At 36.6% G+C, this 24,552-nt stretch overlaps 1 protein-coding gene across 3 annotated transcripts in view; it reads right to left on the reverse strand.

Moving 5' to 3' along the window:
* ASPM (assembly factor for spindle microtubules) overlaps window positions 1–24,552 on the reverse strand; it is a 29,547-nt gene that overhangs the window by 4,249 nt on the left and 746 nt on the right. Inside the window, exons 2-22 of one of the 3 annotated variants that reach the window (XR_009745563.1) lie at window positions 22,713–22,856; window positions 21,007–22,348; window positions 18,809–18,910; window positions 17,903–18,049; window positions 16,841–17,086; window positions 16,618–16,685; window positions 15,918–16,059; window positions 15,710–15,840; window positions 14,833–15,008; window positions 14,599–14,744; window positions 14,438–14,523; window positions 12,902–13,120; window positions 12,125–12,341; window positions 11,893–12,038; window positions 11,662–11,790; window positions 10,072–10,266; window positions 4,673–9,295; window positions 4,070–4,236; window positions 3,156–3,315; window positions 2,430–2,640; window positions 1,769–1,918 (exon numbers count right to left, since the gene is read on the reverse strand). Coding sequence is in view for 1 of the 3 variants with exons in the window: in XM_061465525.1 (XP_061321509.1) it covers window positions 1,769–1,920; window positions 2,433–2,640; window positions 3,156–3,315; window positions 4,070–4,236; window positions 4,673–9,295; window positions 10,072–10,266; window positions 11,662–11,790; window positions 11,893–12,038; window positions 12,125–12,341; window positions 12,902–13,120; window positions 14,438–14,523; window positions 14,599–14,744; window positions 14,833–15,008; window positions 15,710–15,840; window positions 15,918–16,059; window positions 16,618–16,685; window positions 16,841–17,086; window positions 17,903–18,049; window positions 18,809–18,910; window positions 21,007–22,348; window positions 22,713–22,856 (8,946 nt within the window). In the remaining 2 variants the exon portion in view is untranslated. Of the gene's footprint in view, window positions 1–1,768; window positions 1,921–2,429; window positions 2,641–3,155; window positions 3,316–4,069; window positions 4,237–4,672; window positions 9,296–10,071; window positions 10,267–11,661; window positions 11,791–11,892; window positions 12,039–12,124; window positions 12,342–12,901; window positions 13,121–14,437; window positions 14,524–14,598; window positions 14,745–14,832; window positions 15,009–15,709; window positions 15,841–15,917; window positions 16,060–16,617; window positions 16,686–16,840; window positions 17,090–17,902; window positions 18,050–18,808; window positions 18,911–21,006; window positions 22,349–22,712; window positions 22,857–24,552 lie in introns of all 3 variants that reach the window. The other 2 variants (XR_009745562.1, XM_061465525.1) reach the window with 2 other exon arrangements.

The raw sequence follows: 24,552 nt of genomic DNA on the forward strand, positions 1-24,552 counted from the left end.
TTAGACTTTACCTATCATAAACAAGCATTGATAAAACCTGAAGAACTATTTGAACATGAATCTTGACATATAGAGGCACTGTAAACATTGCTAGCACTCATATAATCACCACAACTCTTGGCTGGCCTTGCAGTAGCTGAAATGCAAGACTGCAAAATGAAATCTTAACTAATAACAGTTAGGGAAGCATTCCACATAGAATAGAATATTGTCAGTTGTGATGGATCTACAATAATAATCTAGCCTGACTGCTTCAGGGCTTACCAAAAGTTAAAGCATGTTATTAAGAGGATCGTCCAAGTGCCTCAAACACTGACAGTCATGGGGCATCGACCACTTCTCTAGGAAGCCTGATCCAGTGTTTGACCACCCTCTCAGTGAAGAGATACTTCCTAAAGTCCAATTTAAACCTCTCCTGGTGCAGCTTTGAACCATTCTCATGTGTCTTATCACTGGATACCAGGGAGCAGAGATTAGCACCTCCCTTTTCACTTCACCTCCTTAGGAAGCTGTAGAGAGCAAATTGAGGTCACCCCTCAGCCTCCTTTTCTTCAAGCTAGATAAAGCTTGGTAAGGATAAAGATAGATAAGGACAGAAGTCCTTAGCTGCAATTCACAGGACATTTCTTCTAGCCCTTTCTCATCAGCCCTAGAATTATTGCCTTCCTCTGGACATATTCAAGAACCAGAACATTCTTAAAATAGAAGGCCCAGAACTGCACATGGCACTCAAGGTGAGCCCACACGAATGCTGAATACAGCGGGATGATCATCTCTTTTGACCAGCTGGTTATATGGTGTTTAATGCACACCAGGATGATGTTTGCCCTCTTGACTGCCAGGGCGCACTACTGACTCATATTGAGCCTGGTGTTGACCAGCACCCCCAGATCCCTTCCTACAGGGCTGCTTTCCAGCCACTCACCTCCCAGTTTATACTTGTGTCTGGCATTACTCTGTCCTAGGATTTTTCTTTCTCTTAGCTGCCTTTTAAGGAGAACTACAACTCCACTTTTCTTCTTTCCCAGCTCTGTTTCTTCCCCGCTACATACAGACGGGAGACAGGTTACTGTATGCCAAATCTGAGCAAAAAAAGCTTCTCCCACCCGCTTGCTCTTTCCTTAAGGGGAAAATATAACTTATGGGGAGAGAGAACAGATTCGGATATACGGAGGAGTAGGGGTTACTGATTCAGCTTCATCATTTATCTGTTGCTGTCCTTCCATTATTGAGACTAAGTGAGTTTAGAGACCTGAAGATAATTTTTACTATTAGGCAGTGCTGTAATACAGACCTGAATTTTTGCTTTTAGAGAAACAAAACATGGCAATATTAAAAATGCTGCAACTTAGACAGGCTTTAGTATCACTAGCAGGTTAGAAACATCCAACCAAATAGATTCCTGAGGATTGTTCATGTAAGGAGGTGCTCTTCATTTCATGAGCCTTACATGTTGTCACATCTGATCTTTCCTACATCCAGTAGGATGTAAAGAAATAAGCTAAACCAGCACTCTTTAGCAAGCTTGAGTGTCTGAAGGAAACAATAACTTTTCCATCCATCCTCAGCTTTAAAATACTTAAGCCTCCAAAGCCTGCTGAGATCCACTCTATTATGCTTAGCTAAGCATAAGCAGCATTATTTAATAAATCAGTCTCTATAATTTAGCTTTATTTTTACATGTGAAGGAACTAGTGTCATAGTGCTGCAACTTAGCTGACAGAAATTAGACTATGTCACACAAAATCATTCCCCCAATTAGACTAACCTGTATTACAAGAACAGATGAGATCTGGTTTTGTGCAAGTTTTAAGATGAGATGAATCCTATACGCTCTTTGAATTTTAATGGCACAGATATGATGGTATGCAGCTGCTGTAAAATATAGTAGTCTCTTCTTTTGTTTCTGGTCTGAAATCTGTAGAAGAAAAACAAACCAAGGAACATCACTGGGTTTCATATTCACAGATAGCTAATCGCCTGTGCAAAGGTGATAGTACACAGAGAGGTACTATCAGATGCTGAAGAACTGCCTCTGAAACCATTACTTCAGAACTAAAGTAAGCTACCTTTCTTCAGTACTAGGTCTCTAATGTAAACAATAACACAGAGAAGTAATTGTAAGCAACAACATTAATATATAGCAGAAAAGAGTTTCATTCTAAACATGTGTGTACAGAAGTATCCACTACAGGTAAGCCACAAAGATTACAGAAGCTAAAAAACGCACAGCAATGAAAGCCTATTTTAGTACTAAAGGATCGTGTGAAAAGGGTCAAACTGTATTTTCATCTTTTCTGACGCACGAAACCCTCAAAGCAGTCAACAAGTGATCGGGTTTTCCTTTTCTTTCCAGCCAAAACTAATGCTAAAACAGTTCCAGTGATACTTTATATCAAAAGTGTGGCTTTCATTTAAAGTATACCAACTTTTTTTTCTGACTAAATAACCCCGTATAAATGCTTGCAGCTTAATGACAGCTCTTCTAGTTTCATTGTATTTCATAAACTGAAGCCTGCCTTTCTGCCAAGCCCTCAGATGTTTCTGGATAATTGCAGCAGCAGTGTTTTGTTGAACAAATTTCCTTCTTGCCTTGAAACCTCTGTATGCTTTTTGGATCAAACAAGCAGCTTGAAGCTTCTGAAAAGGTTTTTGAAGGACACATTGATAATTAAACTTTTGTTCATTTCTGTCATGATTGATATACATTTATACTTTAGCTCTAGATTTTTATTCTGTCGTAAGAAAAGAAAATATAAGAGGAAATATAAGTAAACACATGCAGCACTAGTTTATATGAAAGTGCGCTTTCACAATTTAGAAGGTCTTTTCCCTTGCCTAAATGTGGTCAAAATGTGGGCAATTCAACTTACGCAATAAAGCCAGCAGAAAATTAAAATTTTCTCTTGCTAGCAGTATAGACAGGCGTAATTCAACTGCTTGATTGTGTGAAAACAAAAAAATCAACCTCATTGCTCAAAGCAAAAGGGAAATTCAATATTTTGATGACTGAACAGTTTTGATTTGAGCAATTTTTGTTCTGGCCCCACCTTTTTTCTTTTCTATACTTCTGCATATTGATGAGAAAAATCATTCAAATTCATTGAAAACTTTTAAAACAACCATGACATCGCAAAGTCCAAATGAAAACATACCTTTCTGAAAAGTTGTCTAGCCCTGTACCGTCTATATGCCAACTGAATCTTAACTGCAGCATCCTTAGTTGCCAAAAACTGATGTTGAATCATCCGTGAAGTAAGGGTTGCTCTCCATCTTCTTTGAATGATCAGTACACAGAACCTCATTTTCAAAAACCTAACATGAAAATGCATTTTAGGTTTATTTTGACTGTTTTTGTTTTCCCCACCCCCCCAAAAGTTGAGAACACTTGCATTTCTAAAGTAAGAAAACAGCAACTGTTAACAAAATTATTAATAGCAGTTCTACTTTCACAGTATCTGTATCAACTAAAGCTTGGAACATTGGAACAAGAGGACAGCCAGCAATGCTGGCAGAAAGTCTTATTTAAAGTAGAAGATACTTTCTGTTTTCCCACAATAAGTACTTCCAGAACTTGCTGCCAAAGGACGTTGGGAAGGGAGACAGCAGTTTAAAATGCATTAGACAGATTGACATACAACAGGTCCATAAAAGGATAACAAAGGGAATAATCTGTAATATAAGTTATTTTATATATAGATACATGTCATCCATAATCTAAGAAGAATGGATATCGAGGGGGGACCTTAGAAAGTGGTCAGGTTAACATACATACTCTCCCTAAAAGGCATCATCTACTGCTACTGGCAGAGGACACAGTTTTGAATGAAACAAACTCAGGCTGATCTAGTACTGCATTTATTATAAAATCATGTCACAGGATAATAAACACAAACTAGTTTAATTATTCTGTTATACATTATACCCAGAACATTCATGCATGTTACATGCATGCAGCAGATCAGAGCCTGAGAACCTATAGACCACTTGCAGAGTGCAGAGCAGTACTAAATAACTATATAATAAAAGCTTTGAAAAGTAGAGAGATCCATATGAAATTTAGTATTACCAGGTCCGCTGCCGTTTTGTTTTGAAGTGACTCTGAATAACACATACAGCTTTTATCAGAGACACATATTCCCTTCGTGCTCTGCAGCCTCGAAACCAGGCTTGAATAACTCGTGCTGCTCTCATTTTGTTAGTCCACTGCCTGGCTTTATATCCTCTGTATGATGCCTAGTAAATATGTAAAGGGAAAAAAATATAATTTTCAAAGTGTTCAACTTTTACATTTTTCAATGGAACTTGAATATTAAAAGGAAAAAAGTCATGTTAGCTTTAAATTTTTTTCTACTATTCCTATCTCTACACCATTACAAATATTTCATTTCCCACATCTAGAAGATGTTTTCTAAAGCTTGTGAAACTCATTCAGAGCAATACCACAAATGCTGCACTCTAATGTCTGTACAAATAACATCATGAAGAAACAAATACAGGAGAAATACAAGAAACAGACACACCCCCACCACCCCAAACAAACAAATCAAAACACTCACTGCAGGAGCAGCAATTTTAAAAATAACCCAACAACAACAAAATCCCACACTGAGCACATACAAAAAAAAGGAAAACCCACACCCAACTCCACTACTATAACTTTGAAAAGTACCTGAATTTTTATTGTGCTGTCTTTCATTTTGTGAAACCTCTTTTTTTCAATGAATCCTCTGACTCTAGCCTGTACAATTATAACGTTCCTCCGGGTTTGTAAGTAAGCTGTTCTTTCAGATTTCACAATCAAGTAAGATCGGTAGCATCGCTGTAGGACAACTGCTGCTTTTCTATAGCTTTCATACTGTGATTTATATTTATGCATTAAGTAATGGGCTCGTAACATAATAGCTGCTGTTCTAAGTTGAATGAATTTTCTACGCTGCACAGCCATCTGAAGGAAAGACTGAATTTTTCTTGCGGCTCGTACTTGTCGTGCTATTTTTCTTGCTTTCATACCACGGAAGGCAGACTGAATGATTACTATTGCTTGTCTTTGAGCAGAATACTCTGCTTTCTGTAAACGAGCCCTGTGACATCCTCTGTACCACCTTTGAATAGCAACTGCTGAACTCCAAATCAATTTATAGCGAGTCCTTGCTCTTTGGCATCGGAACATAGACTGGATCATTATTGCGGCTGCTTTCTTTTCAAGCAAATGCTTCCTCTCTACATGCAGTTTTAAGAATGATTGTAACCACTGTGGAGTAACATTAGTTTCATACAGCTGCCTAGCTTCTTTAGCATGAAAAGAGGATTGCAGGCAAATGACAGCCTTTATTTTTGCATAGTTTTTCAGGTCAACTTCTTTTGCCATTTTGGCTCTGAATCTTTGTTGTATAACTCTGACAGCCCAGCACAACTGTTTGTAATATCTATGTTGTATGTACATACGAAAACTAGACTGTATTACAGTGGCTGAATCATGCATGATTTTCAGTTTCTGTCTTTCCTTCATGCCTCTGTATGACGCCTGAATAACAAGAGCAGAATTCTTCATTGTCAGGTATTTCTTTCGTTGATTCTTTCCTTTAATGTAGGATCGATAGTAGCTCTGTATAACAATAGCAGCAATTCTCATAATTTGATAGGACCTTCTATTCCTGTGCATTCTGTAGGCTGACTGTATTGTACTAGCAGCCAAATGCATCTGCTCAATCCTCTTCCGCACCCTAATACCTCTGTACACAGCTTGTATATGAAGAGTTGCTCTGCGAAGAGAAAGATACTCCAAAGTATGCTGTCTTGACAGAATCAAAGCTCTGTATCTTCTCTGAAAGACAAGAATAGCTGCTTTAACAGAGAGATATCTCCGACGTTCATTAAAAGCTTTAAAATTTTTCTGAATAACAACAGCAGCACGGTGCATTTCTTGATGGCGTTTTCTTGCTTGCGTGTCTCGAAAAGCCTTCTGAATACAAGTTGCTGCTTTTTTTAATGAAGAGTAACGTTGTACTGCAATTCTCTTTAGTTTATTGGCTCTGTACTTCTCCTGTATTAGCTGGGTTGCCCACTGAACTTTTCTGTAATGCCAGTACTGCCTATACATTCGGTAGTTTCTCTGTATTGTGAGTGCTGCCTCATGTCTTTTCTTTAAGAAGGATCTTGTTTTCATACCTCTGTAGGCAGCCTGAAGAGTTAAAACAGATTTGTACAATTTTAAATACCTTTCTCTCACACGCTTCCCTTCCTTATAAGCACGATAACGCTGCTGTATGATTACTGAAGCAAGCCTGACAGCTTGGTAAGAAAAGTAAATTTTACGCATTCTTAATGTTGCTTGGATAACTGTAGCAGCTTGATGCATCTGCTGCATTTTTTTTCTTACCACAAAACCTCTGTATGCAGACTGTAGGACTACAGCAGCTTTAAGGCAAGAAAGATATTTTTTATGTTGAATTTTTGCCAGTTTTGTTGCTCTGTATCTTCTTTGAATTACAATAACAGCTTTCTTAATGGAAAGATAATGCTTTCTCTTGAGAAAAGTTCTAACACTTCTTTGAATAATCACAGCCGATTCATTCATGCTTCTTATGAGTCTCCTTGTTTTCATACCACGGAAAGCAGCCTGGATACAAAGCGTAGCCCTTTTCATAATCATATAGTTGTGAACTTGTGTATTGCGCTCTTTACAGGCATGGTACCACTGCTGAATCCGCCTAGTTGCCAGCAACAACTTTCTGAAATCCTGCTGCTGTTTGTGCATTCGATAATAAGACTGTATTATTGCTGCTGACCGATGCATAGCTTTTAAGTGTTGTCGGACCTTCATACCCCTACAGGCAGCCTGAAGGATAATGATAGACTTCCTTAGTTTCAAGTACTTTTTCCGTTGTACTTTGCCTAGAGAAAATGCTCTATATTGTCTTTGAATTACAGTTGCTGCCATTCTCATAGCCTGATATTTTATGCTCATGCGATGCATCTTAAACATGGCTTGAATACAAACAGCTGCTTGATGCATATATTGAACTTGTCTTCTAACCCTTGCGCCTCTATAAATTGCCTGCATTTTGATTGTGGCTTTTTTTAAAGACAGATAATTCTGCTTTTGACGTTTAGCATCAATAATTGCACGATAATGCCTTTGAACTGCTATAGCTGCAGATCTAAGTCTTTCATAGTCCTTTTTGACCAGGTAAGATTTGAAGGCAGCTTGTATAGTTGTAGCAGCTTTGTTGAGTTTGTTCAATCGTTTCCTCACAGTCATCCCACGGTATGCAGACTGCAAGACTAACACAGCTGCCTTTGTTTTTAGATAAGTTGCACGCTGGGCTTTTTTCATACAGTAAGCTCTGAAGTATTTCTGAATCACTAAAGTGGCTTGTCTTAGTTTCTTATATTTTAGCTGATTTACATGCATTCTGTAATAGGACTGAATAATTGTTGCAAGATCATGTTTCTTTTGAATTGTTTTTCTCACAATTTTTCCCCTCCATATTGCCTGCAGGAGCACTACAGAGTTACGCAGTTGAATGTATTCTTGCCGTTGTTTCTGGCCTATAACACTTGCTCTGTAATGCTTTTGGATAGTTAGCACAGCATGGCTCATAAGCCTGAATTTTTTCAGAGCCATGAACCTTCTGAAGGCAGACTGTATCTTAGTGGCAGCAACATGTTGTCGTCGAATCTGCTTTCGTACCTTCCAGCCACGAAAAGCTGCTTGTAAAGAAAGCACTGATGCTCTTGTCAGTAAGAAGTTCAGTCTTTGCCTGTTACCGATCTTGTAAGTTCTGTACCATCTCTGAATCACAGTGGAGGCCTGAACCATTGCCTTATATTTCATTCTTGCAACATGAGCTCTAAAAGCAGCCTGAATTTTGACAGCAGCTCTATATTCAAGTTTAAGCATTTTGCGCGCTTTATAACCCCTGTAGGCTGCCTGTAAACACACAGCTGCTTTTTTAACTTGCAAGAAGTCCTGCCTCTGACACAGCTGTTTCTTGTATGCACGATAATGTTTTTGAATGACAACAACAGCACTGTAGATACTCAAATAACGTCTCCTGTCCCTTCTCATTCTGTAGCATGACTGGAGAAATATGGCAGTCTCCCTCCACCTTTGTATTTGTTTCCTGACAAGACAGCCTCGAATTGCAGCTTGAATTCTTACGCAAGCTCCCTTCAATTTCCTGTAATCTTCTTTAAGTCGAAAAGCATATTTTTGAGATCGATACTTTCGCTGGACACAAAGCGCTGCCTCCCTTAATGCACAATATCGCTTATGTGCTTGTCTCATCTTTACAAAAGCTTGAATTTTCACTGTTGCATCTTTCAGGTTTTTGAATCTCTTCTGGACAATGTAAGCACGGTAACTTGACTGAATTTTTATCACAGCTCTTAATAAGCGAGCCTCTTTCCTAGCTTTCATTCCTCTGTAGGCTGACTGCAGGACAAGAGCAGCCAGGCGCATCCTCTGGAAATCAGCAGCTGCCTTTTTAGAGCTGACCTGTGCCCTATACCAAGTTTGAATTACAGAAGCAGCATTTTTAATCGCTTTGTATCTTTTTACTTGTTGGTATTTTCTCATATGGGACTGCAATGTAGTAACTGATTTTTTTACTTGTAAAAATCTTAGTTTCTCTTTTCTCGCTCTCCACAGTGATTGAATAACACAAACTGCTTTTGTTTGTCTGTAAAGTTTACGTGCCTTCATACCTCTAAAAGCAGCCTGGAGAACTATCACTGCTGCACGCTTTTGCAAATAGTGCTCTCTTTCAATTTTTCCTAGTTTATAAGCTCTATAATAATGCTGAATTGTAACTATTTTTGCCCGGTGTTCCTGGTAAATACGTCTAGCCAGCTGACACCTGTACCAAGCCTGAATATTGATAGCACATTGCTTAATACGCTGATACTGCTTCAAATCTCTGTGCATCCTATACCAAGACTGTATGACGAGGGCGGCCCTCTTTCTTTTAGCCAGTTTTGAACATTGCCATTTTCGGAAATAAGCCTGAAGAACTAAAGTAGCTTCAATTTTCTGTTGAATTTTATATTTTCTCCATCTTCTGAATGCCGACTGGATAGTAAGTGCTGAAGACTTTAGTATTTCATATCTCTGCCGATCTTTTTTGGCCAACTTAGATGCACGCACATGTCTCTGAATTGTAACAGTAGCCCAAAGAATTCGCTTATATGTGGCAACAGACTTGACCATCCTTATCCTTGCTTGAACAAAAATAACATAGTGCCTTAGCAGTAAATATCTCTTCCTAGCAGAGTATCTTCTCCAATTAGCCTGTGAGAAAAAAAATAGAAAATGTAGTATTTTCTTCATGGAATCTCAAGTTAAACCTAAATTTGAGGACTACCAACCTCAGACTTTTAAAGACTTCTTTATTGTTACTTAATCCCTAAGAAGATAAACCCAGATAGCAACATAAAACCAAACAAAACCCAAAAACTTGAATTATTGCTTTTTTAAGCATTTTAAATTCTGCAAAAAAGATAAATCTTCTCTGGCAACAAAAGATTCCCTTTTTTACTTTTTGATAAATCTGCAATTCTTTAATTTCCACTACAAAAAGTCTTAGGAATGTAACATCTATCTTTGGTAAATAGTGGGGAAATACCTTAAGAAACAGAATTAACAGCCCAAGTAACAATTGGTAACTAACGTAACTATTGTCTGCCATTCTGAACTTGCCCACTACAAGTGGCATAACACCACGAGAGTAATTTTTTTAAAGCTTCTTTAGGTAATGTTCATCAGTACAAAGAAGCAAACCAACACAATCTAATCACTCCTTACATTGACTGGCTTAAGACCCAGTGGCTTTAATGTTTACAGCATACCAAAAGTATTCAATGAGAAGGAAGAATTGTTGATTTAATAGCACATTGCCATTTTTCTTTGACGAGAGAAAGCTACCAAAACATCTCAAAGGCAGGGGTTGGGTGAATAATGCTACATTTCATGAAGACATCAGTTGCCACAAGCAGAACAAAGGGCCCTGAGGAAGCCAGTTCCTTACAGGTTTCAAAGGATATTCTTGCTGTGTAATCTTACATTACCTGAATGAGTGTGGCAGATCTACTTCTGACTTCCTCCAGTTTTGCCTTTTTTAGATTTAAAAGAATCATCCTGGCTAAGCATCCTCTCCAGTGCTTCTGAATGAAAACTGCTGCATTCACTCTCCTCAGGAAGCGTCGACGAGAAAAGAAGTTCATTGCAGCTTTCTGAACTATCCGAGCAGCTCTGTCTCTTTCCTACAAAGAGTGAATGATCCACTGAACAGTTAGGGTTGGAATTTGTGCCCAAATTTTTATGTATCAAAATAACTATCTAAAGCAGTCTCATAAAAATTGGGCTTGTAGACACCACAGCATTTCTTTAGTAAAAGAACTTCCTGAGACAGAACATTTATTTCAACCCAGAGTTCCTTGTAAAAGGGTGGTATCACTTAAATTTATAGCCTCCCACTTTTATAGTTCTTCCTCTTTTATACTCAGCTTTTAAACACTGCTAAGGAACCCATTTTCAAGCTTCAATTTAAATTCTTATTCATAAGTATTTAAGATACCTTTACAAATGAAGCACACCAGAATGCCTTCCCGCTATACTTAAATAAGAGTATAAAGATAGCCATCTCAGCTCATATCCATCTAGCCCAGAGTTTTGTTTGTATATACCAGTGTTTTTATTGTAACCCAGAGTTAGCCACACTGTAATAACAAACTGATGTAAGTACAAAGTAAAAGGAAAAAGCAATTAACATAACACATCATTAGCTCATCTTGTCAGAACCTTCCTACTAGCTTATCCTACCACAGGGCAAAGTAATATGTGCACATTGTAAGATAAAATCAAAAAAGCCTGCAATGCTTAGGGGTTTTGGTTCCCCCTTCCCCTCCCAGCATCTTTACTAGTAGTTATTTTAAAACAGTTATAAAGGGAATATATTGTCATCATCACCAAGGTTGTGCGGCTTTTATAAACATGAAAACCCTGGAGCTGAAAACACCTACATAAATGAAACATCTGCTCCTTTGACACTACAGATTCTTAGAATACTTCACTTGTACACTATTCCAACCTCAAATAACATACATCTCAGACATAGTGGGGGCATTTATCAACCTTAATGGTGTCATAGTTTTAAAACCATCACAAGATCTGGTATAACTACTGGAAAAGCAAGAAACAATATACCTTGTCACTTGTGTGACTCAAAACACTGGTAAAGTTTAGCTCCTGAACAAAATAGTAGATCTATCCAGAAGTTTCATTGCTCTTTTGATCTTGTAGACTTCAACAGGAATTAAAAATAAGCTACTCTCTTTTTGTTTTAAGGAAGCAATGTAACTATTTTCTATTTGAAATATTGGGAAAGGACTTAAGGGGTGACATGCTGCAATCAGCACACAAAAGAAAGAACAGTAGCCTTTAGACAAATGTAATTACTTCAGAATAGTCTTTAAAAAAAGCGTGTTTTAGTAGATTATGCTAGAAAGGCCATATTCTTTGATAATAAAAATGGTACTCATGAATTTAAATGCCAATAGTATTCTAATAAACATGCATCCTCCAAACAGTAAATTTATATTCTTTATTTCGCATTTCTCAAAGCAGAAGATGTGCAATATCGCACAGGCAAACAGTACCTGAGAAAGTTTCAGTTCCTTTTTCAGCCTGTAATTCCTCCAAGCAGACTGAATTAATCGTGCAGCTCGAATTTCTTGACGAAGTTCTAGAAGCCGCGAACACAGAAATGACAGGTAGGTAATAACAACCTATATAAACACAGAACACAGAAAGTTAGGGGCTATACAGAAGAGGAGGACACATTCACAAGAAAGCAGAACATGTCTACATCAACTCTAAAGGCATTTTACCTTCTCATCAGGAATTGTATTTGACATGTCTGAATGATGAATCATTGCTGGTATTCCACCTAGGTCAGATACTGCAGCATTGATCAGCTGGAAGTTTTTCCTTTCATTGTCCAAGAGTTCCTTGTACAGGACTGAGGCAGTTACAGCTGTGCAAAGAGAAAACCTTTGTGAAACCAAACTGTGTATAAAAGAAACAGGCTTAAAATGAACTTCTATACATCAAAAAACTCACTTTGGTCAAACCTTCCTTCTATAACATTTAGAGAGGTATCAGAGTCTGAAGAGGATGACGGAGAAGAATTTAGTCCCACTGTACGAGTTCTTGAACATTCTACTGTTTGGGTTGTACGTTGGCACACAGCTTCCAAAGGCACGTAACATGGATGATAATGATGAATCAAATGACATAATACTCTACCATCTGAGAAACACACTGTGAAATTTTCCACCTGTTAAATAAAATACAGTAAGGTACAAGTTCCTTGAATTTTTGTTACTCTTTAGGGAGAGGAAATCCCCTTATGCCAAACATTAATTCTCACAGTTTAATTTTCACAGTTCCTATAAATGGTGAAAGTTTTAAGCACAAATATTTTAGGATGAATGCTCATTAAACAACAACAAAACCCAAAACAAAGAACCACCCCTGCCTCCAACCCCCCCCCCCCCCCCCAAAAAAAAATAGCAAACACCAAACCCTCACCCCAAAACAAAAACAACTCAGCATATTCCAGAAAAAAAAAGTTCAATTTTTAAAAGGCACTTTTATGCATAATACTAACTGGAAGGGGAGATCCTTTTGCTCAAACTTGATTAAAAAGAAAGCTGCAGCTAAAACACATAATGATGGTTATTTCAAACCAGATTAAAATGTCGAGAAGAGTATTTAAGACTAATTATCATTGGATGCTACTATATATTTGATAGTTGGAAAAATTCTGCTCTATAAAGAATAACTCCTTAAGACAGCAAAGGATGCATTTGCCAAAAAATGCATAAAACTATTTACCTTGATATTGTAAAATACACAAACAGCATTAACCCATGCCATCAGCAGCTTTACATTTTCACTGTACTTCTGAGGTGAAAAATTACTACTATTATCTTCTTGTACTCTACAAGAATTTGGAGAAGTCTTGAGAGCACTCAATCGTGTTTTCTTCTCGTGTGTGATCCTTAAAAACTCAATTTCTTCTTTTAAATGTACTACATTAAGAAATACATCCACCTATTAGGAAGAAAAAAAAAAAGATTTTATATCACCAACAGTCCAACACATTATGCATTACTGCAGCTGGATACAGAGGCTTTAAATACGGCATTTTAAAGAGAGCCTACTCTCACTACTTGGTGGTACCTGCCACTCTGAATCAGTAGTCTATAACTGGGACTTGACAGCATAGATGGCAGAGTCCGCTACCAACTGCTTTAAATTAAAGAACCTAAACCCACATTTTCACTATCTTGTGTAAAACAGTTATTATAGTTGGGGAAAACAGGGAAATTCCCTGAAACCTGTGTAATTTCACCATCTTTTCAGAGGGAAAAAAAGAGTTTCAGAGTCTCATTTGCATTTCTACTGAGTCCATGTACGGCCACTCATCATTCATGGGATTCCAAGAGGACTTGAACTGATGTGATGATGTGAGATTTGGAGACCCAGTAGCATTTCCACAGGGCTTGGATAAAGCCACTGCTCACTGAAATTTTTTCTTCAATCAAAAGGAATGGAACTGTGACATGTGCATCAGGAGAACCAACTGAATGAAGGTGACTTCTCAATACTATAACAGTGGTTAAGAAGATAGTTACATTTGATTTTTATTATGTTCTTCTGCCTGACAGCTCTGTGGCTATAGGCTTTGAAATTCTCGCTATAGATACAGCTAACTGTACTTATATTCCCAACTACTTAGTGGTCAATTTCCACCTCAACTGGTAAATTATTTTACCTTTCATACTTTAAGCTCCTTCCTACATATTTTCAAAAGACTACTGAACTCAAGTTAACTCTTAAAACAGTCTCAAGAAACTATTTTGCTTCCTCTACTATTTTTTTCCCCACTGGCTTTGAAATACCATTGCAGTAATGCCCAAGAAATTTTCATTCTTGGCTCAAGAATGTTTCTTCAAATTGACTGTTTCAGACAAATGAAAAGAAACTAGAAGAACTATAGCTTCAGAGCTTATTTTATAATTGCCTATCAGTGCAACTCCAAAGCAGCCTAATCATTTTACTCGTATTTAGCATTTTGAGACCAACGTTATTTTACTTTTCACTATCAATTCTGTTGTCACAGAGCATAAACTAAAAGTTTTCCAAAAACTTGTATGAATGTATATAAGAAAAAGCACAGTGAAAATGTTACTGAATCTGTATTTTTAGGCCACAGTTAGTTGATTTAGGTAAAGTTTGCATGGCACTTCAAAACGGATCATTTCAGTCTGAACTTAAATTTCAGAGTCTTTTACTGACAACAAATATTCCTGAAAATTTGTTTGTTTGTTACAAGTAAAAACACCAGTCTAAGTAATTGAATAGTACCTGGAAGGCAAAAACAATTTTCCACAAGAGCGCCAACGTTCGTTCTCTGTGTCTATCCACAATATCCCTGGAGCCAATTGAAGCACCTATTAAATAAAACAGGGAATTAAAGTGTGCACTACTCCAATGCATTTAAAGTAACCCTGCTTTCTAGGCCTTACCACTTTCATCTTTCAAGTGAATTCCTTGCTCTTTTAGCACATTAAGAACAATGTCAACATTATGCATCTTCTGTAGACGACTTATTGCAGGAACTCTCAGTTGTTTTGAAAGATCCCAGTTTTTGGTGAGAAGTTCCATTGTTCTCCTAAAAAGGGAATTTCACAGTTTAATGATCTTATTAAGTATCTTACAGAAGAAAATAAATACTTCAAAGTAATTCTGTATCAACGTACACAAGACGAATGCCACATTGTAAGTCCACAGCCAGATTCGTTACAGCAAAATCAAATTCATCAAGTGGAGTTTGAATATGTCTGACGGGTAGTCCTAAGAAACCAAGATGGCGGGAAAGGTCACCTTCACCACTCAGGAAATCCCGAGAAAATGCAAGCAGAAGGTCTTTGCTAGCCTAAAAGAAATTGAAAAAAAAAATTAAAAGGGAAAATAATCTTAACACTACAATATTCATCAAGCAGAACACAATTTTCATCCCTTGTCTCTCAAATTGGACTTGATGTTTCCTTGGTTAATATTTAAAACGATAAATTATTTTGTTTTAATTTATTTTGAGCTAGTTCATACAGCTTTAACTTTCATCATACCAGGTTACCATGTCATTGAAAACATCACCAAATTCAGGAATACGTTTTTCTCAGTCTTCTTGTCAATATATTACAAACCCAAGAAAAGTGATTTTATTCGAACATATTTGTTAATCAAAACCTTTGTAGAACAGATGTTGCGTAGTCTTCTTATAACAAAAAAGTAACAGAAAAAAAAAAAACAACAGAAAATCCTATCAATTTGACATGCAGTTTAAGATCAGCTGCAGCATGTTAGAGTGATAGTTGGACATAATGCAGAAGTTTAACCTTAGAGAGGTAAACCTCATAACACAAGAAAACAAAGTCCTTCCTACAAGACCAACACTTCAATTCTCCTGGAATTTCCTTTACATGACCCTGAGATGGTGTATTGAGAAAGCTTGTGCAAATGGATGAACAGACAAGACTTCTTAAAGAAAAGTACACAGATTAAAAAAGAAAAATGAATTCTACATTGAATCTTATGACAATGTTGGAGGGAGACAGCAAATCACAGGCCTCTTACCTTGAACTCTGCATCCTTACAAAAGAGGCAAGGATCGTGGTCAATGATTCTTGACTGTTTGGCACAATCCAGAAAGCAAACTAATAGCAGCAATTTTTTTAGTGTGAATTTTGACAAAGTTTCTTCATGACCTAAAAAAGCAGAACCCATTAAGTGACAGTTAAAAATCAAGTGCTAAAAATAACCTAATTTGGGAAATAGTACTTACCTTCTCTGTAAAGGTGAGGCACAGTGGGATGTCTGTATTCAGCTGCAATGTCAGGGTTCCAAAGCAAGCGATTAAGGATAAATATTGCTAAACCCATAACATCACTATTACTCTCCAAAGCTATCAGTTCTCCATAAACAGTCTAATATGAAAGGGGGGGGGGGGGGGGGGGGAATAAAAACCATTAAAAATTACCTCAAATACAGGCAAGGTAGGATTTTTTAAAAAACATCATACATTACTGAAATTCAAAAGTAGTAAATAGTAAATAGTCTCTAAAACACAACCAGTTTTTCAAATCAGTCACTGAAGGACAAAACCAAAGGAAAGTGCAGAAAAAATAGTCTCATTTCAAAACATGTACAATAACCTGCATCTCAGGAATCAAACAGGAACTTCTTTAAGACAGCCACATTTTTCTCCAGTTTAGTAAAGAGCGAAACCGATAGGAATCTTCTTTTGCGTTATTGGCCAGGGAGATAATTTCCATTTTCCTTGAGTAAATACTTTCCTTTTTAATAGGCTAAACACTTTTTAAAAGCAAGTCTGTTGTATTAAAAGAGATGTAAATATGTTATAACTAAATTAAACTTATCTCATTTAGTAAAATAGAAAATACAAAGAAACCCAAAACATCTCCTACTAAAAAAATGCTAGATATCTTTAAAATTTAATTATATCCCATCAATTCTGCACTTACCTCCAGGCCTATACGCAGCCACAAAGGATTGTAAGATAAAAGCCAGTTAACGACTTTCTGCCTCTCTCCTGAAAGACAGTATTATGCAATATTACCTCCAGCAAGCATTTCATATTATAGCAAAAATTTCTATCAACCAATTTTAGATTAAATCAACTTAGTCTGTAAATACTCTTTACCTATTTACAAGAAAAGAGAGGATGCAAAGTTTTAGTATTCTTACCTACATCTTTCCAGAGGTGTCTGTCTCTACGAACTAACAAACGTCTACTTTCAATTTCAACTTCCAGCTTCTTAATAGCTTTAACCATTGTTTCAGATGTAAACAAACGGCAAGCATCACGCCGTAACTTATTCAGCTTACGATGAGCCATATAAGCTTTTAAAGATGCTTCATCTTTTGTTGGTGCTTTAGGCACGCTGGTTTTATGATGGTTCTCTTCTCCCAAGATAAGAGCAGCTGCATTTACTGCTTAAAAAGCACACAAAAGGTATGCATTTATATCTCAAATAAAGGTAGCTTTTCCCACCTTATTTACTTTTTTCTCTCTAAATTCACATTTTCCTAGGTTCTTTCTGACTAATGATTTTATACCTCAGGAAGCTTATCAGCTGTTGTACTAAACATATATTGTCATATATATGTATATTAGTCAAATATTTAATATAACAATGCTTATTTCATAAACAAGTAGAGCTAGGAATGCAACTTTAAGATCAATTGTACCAGCTCCAACTTTTATTTTGAAGCTGAAGATTGTTGAAGTACATTACACAGTCATTTTAATAAAGTGAAAACTATAATGTTTTTCAACAGGTAAGGATTCGACAATCACACACAGAGGACTGTCACCGCCACATGTTCCAGTGCGTATTTCTTGTTTCAGAACATTCAGGTGTATACTATGCTGTGCTTGGTGTGAGCAAGTGAGAGGAAAATATGACTCTGAAAAGGGTTAGATGGTTATAAAATTCTGATGGGACGGACAGCACTGTGTTCAGTGTAAGAACTGCTTTTGGTTTAGCATATTCCATATTTTCTAGCTTAACTGCACTGAGACACATTAACAAACATTTGGATTATAATTATCACTGTATTAAGTCAAATGCTGAAAAATGAAACACAGGTGATACATAAAAAATAAAAACCAAAAAGCTCTTACCTTAGAGCTTATTATTACAGAAACTAAAGTGACAGCTTAGAACTACTCATTAATGCTAATAAAGTATGTTATATAATGTTCAAGAACATCAAAAGACAAAGTGAAAACTTTTGTACCCTTACCTTGTGAAGTGTTTGTCTTTACATTGAAGTCATCGGGGGTAAGTACAAAATTTAACCACCAGGTGAAACCTCGTTGCTGCTTCTCCTTCCAACGCTCGTCATAAAACATGTTTTTAGCAGCAAAAGGCATTGGATGCCTAGGGATGACTTAAAAAAAAAAAAAAGAAAAAAAAGAAAAACCCTCGGCAGTTCTTTAAATGTTTGATAACCAATATACATTTCATTGTGGAAAGAACTGACATTTTACACTCCATTTAGCACTGTAGCACAAAAAAGCAGACTGTTAGAATCGTCAGTAACTTCAGATCAGCCACTGCTAAATAACTTTCAGCCACAAAACATGTATTAAGTTACTAAAGCACTAGAACAAAGACAAGATTTCTATAACCCAGGCCATTAGCTATGCACATCTTGTGGCAAAAAAGAGTTGAGCTGGATTACATCCAGGAAGAACCATTTTATAGATAATTTTTTCTGATCAGATCGAATTAGTATTATTAGCTCTGCAAAATTAGCATTCTTTTGGTAAAAGGTTTTCTCAGGTATTCTGTTGTATTAAAACGTTATCAGGTATCAGAGGCATTTCACTGATAACCAGTCAGCTGGGAACATTCTCTGTGTGCATGTTTGTAAAAAAGGTAGCTTTTAAATTTACAAGCAAAACTGGAAGAAAGTAACATGTACCTTCAGCTGGCCAGTGTGTTGCAACCACTTTTCTTATGAGTAGTCAAAATGGAACATGAAAGGCTACATATATTTTTCTACTACATGTTGAGTCATTGTAGGTACAATCTTCTATTTCATCTCAGCTCTAACCAGTTGGTCTTACCAATCACTAGCAGTACAACAATTGCAATGTCCAGTTCAGTGTATACTGTTTTACTAAATGCCAGAAAGCCAGCTTACCTGTTTTCAGTGGTTTCACAAATGTCAGGTGAGACTGAGCCAATCCAGGGATGGGTTTACTAATTCTGTTGGTAGTTCTAGATGCTTTTTGAAGTGAAGAACCTATAAGCATTCACACACAAATATCAACAACCAATATGTCAATGAAAGTTAATGTATTAAAGTTTATATAATTTATAAAATACAGAACTATAGTAATTCCCCATAAACCCATGCAAAATACCCATAATCTCCCATTGATGGAAAAAGTTAAGCAAATCAGTTTGATGACAAATAAAAGGGAAAAATAGTTGAATAAATAAGCGCTATTGCATTTCACAGATTTTCCATACACTAAGCAAATACACCATTTGTAATTGATTATTATATGGCTAGAAACACTAAGGTAATTGGTAAAAACATTCATTAGAATATGTGAAAGTGTATTCGGTAAACATATGGGGTAAAAGGTAAGAATTTTAGGGCTTGACTCACCTCTTCTCACAGCTAGACGGCATACTACATTGATACTCATTTCAGAGCAGCCCAAATTGCGCTAGCTTAAGCATCAAGGCACTAGCTACCAAGTATCATTATGAGTAGGAAGACTTTTACAAGTTGTACCCTCCTGCTTAGTTTCAAGTAGTAGAACACTCACTTCTAAAGAAGTGAAGTAATCATTCCAATCTTTCTTGCACTTCTAATAAATTTTTCATACATACTGGTATTTTTTTAATAAAACTGGATCTCAAAAGGATTAAATCGCTGATTGGCTTTTCAAAGTTAAATTTTAGTAGTGAAATATGAGTTCTTTTTGTGAAGCCTATAGACAATGTTTGTACAATTAAAAGAATAACGGGTTTTATTTCTCCAGAAAAAAATGCCAATAAGAACATAACTCAAAGCTGTCATTTCTGTGTTTCACAACTAGGATTAAGAGACACCAAAGTCATTTTGAGCTCACAGAATACTTCCTTGTCCAGTCCATCTAACCTTACTGTAAGCGATATAGAAATATACAAACTGTAATAGAAATGACCTGTTAGGTAACATAGCTCTTCCTGCTACACACTAGTACTGTTAGAGTGCAACACTTAGTGTGTTCTTGTTTTATGCAGACTTATCTTAGAAAGCCTGATGTAAAGGGCATTACTGAAAGCCCCAAATAAAATCTAGATCACAGAACAGATCATTTGAACTGAAGCAATTAGCATATGTTATTTTCATCTGAAAGCTATAACAAATTTTTCCTGTTAGGACCTGTGTGAAGATTCTGCAAATTAAATGAGTCTTTCAGTTACAAACCCTCATTCTTTTTGCATTCCAGAGCATATTTGGGAATGGAGCATTTAGAAAACCAAAAACACATTGAATACAAGAAATCAACTACTGACCTTCGAGCAACAAAGTATTGGCAAACTGTAAAGACAGAAGGATCTACACAAGTCTGATAAGGTAATTAGAGAGTAAAAAGCAGGCAGAGTGAATGAGACTTGAGAACTACATATTTGAAAACATGTGACAACAGTAATGGAGTCAAATATTCACAACAGTAAGTGTACATATGACAAATCTTGTGCAGTAAGTTTTAGTAAATTTAAATTACAAGAACTCTGCTTGAGAACTCTCAGACACTTTTCATGTTACTGTCATTAGCAAGGTTTAAGAAAGAGTAAATTTTAAGCTAATCACATCACCAAAATTGGCTTTCAAATTTTTAAAATCCAGACAATATCTAACAAACTGAAAAGGCCCAAATTTCAGAGATATGAAAAGGCTCAGGGGAGATGTTATCATCATGTTCCAGTATTCAAAGGGTATCTACAAAGACGACTTAAGACTCCCTTTTTACAAGGAGTCACATGGAAAAGAAAGGGGTAACGGGCACAAGCTACTCCTGGGGAAATTCTGACTGGACACAAGAAGAAAACTTTTCACAATGAGAATAATCAGCCACTGGAACAATCTCCCAGGGAAATGCTGGATTCCCCAGTGTTGGACACCTTTAAGATTCAGCTGGACAGCATGCTAGGCTATCTAGTCAAGGTCATGGTTTGCCTGGGAAGGTTGAACCAGACAACTCTTCAAATCTGGTATTCTATGATTCTACTAGATATGAAATATTCCTGACTGTTGCTAGACAGTTCAAGTTTGCTACAAAAATTCCATAGTCAAAGGCATCTTTCCAAAAAGTGGTAAATGAAAAAAAAACTGCTCACCAGCTTTCTTCCTCTGCCCTACTCTCTCTCGGTTTGCAGGTTTGAAGGCTGATGGTCTTACAGTGTTATGCATTTTATTGTCCACAGTAGACATAAGGGTTTTTTTTCTTTCCACTTCTTCCACATACACTGGAGCTGTAACTTTACTATTTTCTACATACATGTCACTTTTCCTCTTGCGACACAAAGAAGTTGATCTAGTAGGAGATAAATTTACTTTGTCATTGTGACACTTATGTTCAGCTGAAATGGGACCTATGACTGGAAGTTGGTTAAATATTTCTGCTTTTGTATGTACAAGAACATCAGCACATCCCATTATTGCTTTATTAAGGCATTTTTTAGATTTAGGCCAGTGGGTTTCCCTTCTTTTTTCTTCAACATCAGGCTTAGTTTTTATGACAGTGGCAGAAAGAACTGGGCGCTTGTTTGGTTGTTCTCTCAAAGAATTGTGAGTCTGAAGTTCCTCTGTAGAAGCAAAACTGCAGTGATTTTCTTTGGGTTTCTCATAATGAAATACCTTTGATTCTACATTATGTATCTCCAAGACTTCATTTAAGTTGTGTTCTGTATGAGCATGTGGTTTTGTTTCTACATCTCCATTTTTTTTCCATTTTGAGGGAGGGAATTTCTTTACAACATAAGTCTCTGTAGTAGAAGATATTACAGCTGCTTTGAGTATAGGAGTCTTTAATTGCTCATCTGACAAGCTGTCTTTCACAAATTGATCAGGTGACAGAATTGGAATAGGCTGTTCTATTATATCTATATCCACTTGATAACTGTCATTTACAAAAGAATCTGGGCTTAAAATCCTCCTTGTACATAGAACAGGCAAGGATGCTGAGTGTTCTGGAGTGCAAACTGATGGGTGCACATGATTAGGAACTACTTCATTGTTTGAAATTGACAGTTGTGCTACTTCAGTAGTACTGCATGCATTTTCAAATTCATTGTGATCAATAACAAATTTCTTGACGTCACAGCTGTCCATTTCAGGCATTAACTCATTATTCACAGTGGCGGCAATATCCAAGAATGTAGTTGATCTTCTCATTGCAAGTGGTGTGCAAGCATTATTATGATGTTCCTCTAGCACTGGTGCAACAGGAGATATAGGCAATTTATTTTCTGAGCCAACAAGTGAATCGTTTCCTGGGGATGTACTATTTTCCACCATGTTCTGATTTTCACATGGCTGAAGTGGGCTTCTAAGTCTGTCCAATTTCTGAGAAACTTGAAAGGTCTTATTAATATTTTTAACTTTAGAAGTACTTTTAACTTTTGTTGAAGCAGATGTTTCTGAAGAGTTTTTCTTTTTAATAGTATCCCAAAGACTCCTCTGAAAAAGAACCACAAATGAAAGTTAATATGCTGACTTTCTAAATACTTTTATGTGTAAAAATGAAGGTTACTAGTGTATTAAAAGTCTAAAACTACTATAAAAAGAATACCTAGTCCAAAACTCATAGCAAATTATTTTCAGGCTTTTTGAGTCATGTTTTAGTTTTATTCTCTAAACCGCAATGCACTAGTATCTACTTTCCAATCCAAATGAAAAATAATTAAGACAATGGGTATTCTTACAGACAGCATCATTTATCAAATTTCAATTCTCCTTCACTGAATTTTTTACTAATAAAATCAGTATTGTGTCAGCTATGTCAAAGTAATGGAATTAAGACACATAATAAACAGACACTGACCTTTTTCTTCAGAGGCTGCTCGGCAACACCCAGGAGCACAGCTTGATGTTTTACAATGCCATTAATAACAAAAGTTATCAGTTCTCTAACTTTTCCTTCTTCTAATGGTGTCCATGTTACAGGAACGAAGACTTTTTGTCCTGACTATTGGAGAAAAAGAAACAATTAAATCTAGTACTTAGGTACACTTATGTAAGAAAGATAAAGTAATTGAATCAAATTAGAAGCGGTATAGATAAGCAACATATATTCTGACAACATGGGAAAATAAACAGTTTTTAAATGTCAATTTTTCCCCTGGCATGTAAATTTAAGCAATCTCTATCAAAAATGTTTTCTTAATAAAAGGGCACATACCTCTTAATGAAACTATAAAGGAAAACAAGCAAGAACATATGTAGATACAGTAGAAAGGACAAAATTTTAGTAAAGGTAAGTAGAAGAAATAACTTTTTTGCACATATTAACCATGTAAGCCCTTTAAAGTAATTTTGTGAGAATTATAGCTGGACCAATAATCAGAGGTTATTTTTTAGGACCTTACCTGAATCTAAATACAAGTGTAAATTTCTTTTAGTTAAATAACCTACCAAGATGAGATTTGACACCTAAGTTCATTGAATAAAGATGCAAATAAGCAAGGAAGCTATGGAGCTATGCATGATCTATGTAAAGATTATGTAACCTATGGTTATATAGGGTTTATGTAGGAGTAACCTATGGTGTTCTGATGGTCTCAATATTGACAGGCTGTCATGGTTTAAGCCCAGCAGTCAACAAAGTATGCACACACACCAGCCATGGAATGGGGAAGAATATCAGGAAAAGGTAAAACCCACAGGTTGAGGTAAGAACAGCTTAATAACTGAAGTAAAACATAACAACTGTAATAATAGGAAAAAATTGGAAGAAGAATAAAACCCAAGAAACACAAATGATGCACAATACAAGTGCTCATCACCCACCCACTGATGCCCAGCCCACAATGGAGCAGCAATCGCCCCCTCTTGGCCAACTCCTCCCAGTTTTTATACTGGGCATGACGTGCTGTGTGGTATGGAATATCCTTCTGGTTAGTTCATGTCAGGTGTCCTGTCTCTGCTCCCTCTGGGCTTCTTGTGCCCTTCCTCACTGGCAGAGCATGAAAGACTGCAAAGTCCTTGATCAGGGTAAGCACTTCTGAACAACAACCATAACACTGCTGTGTTATGAGCATTATTCTCATGCTAAAGCCAGAACACAGCACTGTACTGGCTACGAAGAAGAACATCAACTCTGACCCTTCAAAACCAAGACATAGACCAAAGAACGGTTGTACCTCAGATAAAAATCAAAAACAGTTTGCAAACGACCAATCTCTTGGGCATACAAATTAGGAATTCCACTACCTCTGGCAGATGTATTTAAGGAAAACATATAAACTAATTCAACATGTGCTTATACAGTACAGCCAGTCCACATTGGTTAGCATTCATTAATTACTATAAGAACTTGTTATTCAAATACTTCACAGCGAGACTCCAGTCTGTTTTTATAAGCACATTGATGCAAAGGATCTCCAGAGAGTTTATCACGAAGGCTCTGGAGAGTTTTTTGTTTAAATTGTCCTTAAAAAAGTCCCAGCACTGACTGCCTTAGCTATGGTTTATATTTCCTCGACAGCTGTATATTATTCCTAGATTAAGCCTGCTTTGCTCTCCATTATATTATTACCACGCAGAAGAGTGAACGACTATCTCCTCCACAAGCTCCCTCAGCCTTTATTTCTGAACAAATCACCTCCGACGTTTTGAAGGAGCACTTTTGAACACCTCTTACTCTTCTGTCTGTTTTTAAAACC

Source organism: Pezoporus flaviventris, unplaced genomic scaffold (genome assembly GCF_033815535.1).
Source record: "Pezoporus flaviventris isolate CSIRO_AGI_PZ_B2104156 unplaced genomic scaffold, CSIRO_AGI_Pfla_v1 ptg000040l, whole genome shotgun sequence".
Lineage (NCBI taxonomy): Eukaryota > Metazoa > Chordata > Aves > Psittaciformes > Psittacidae > Pezoporus > Pezoporus flaviventris.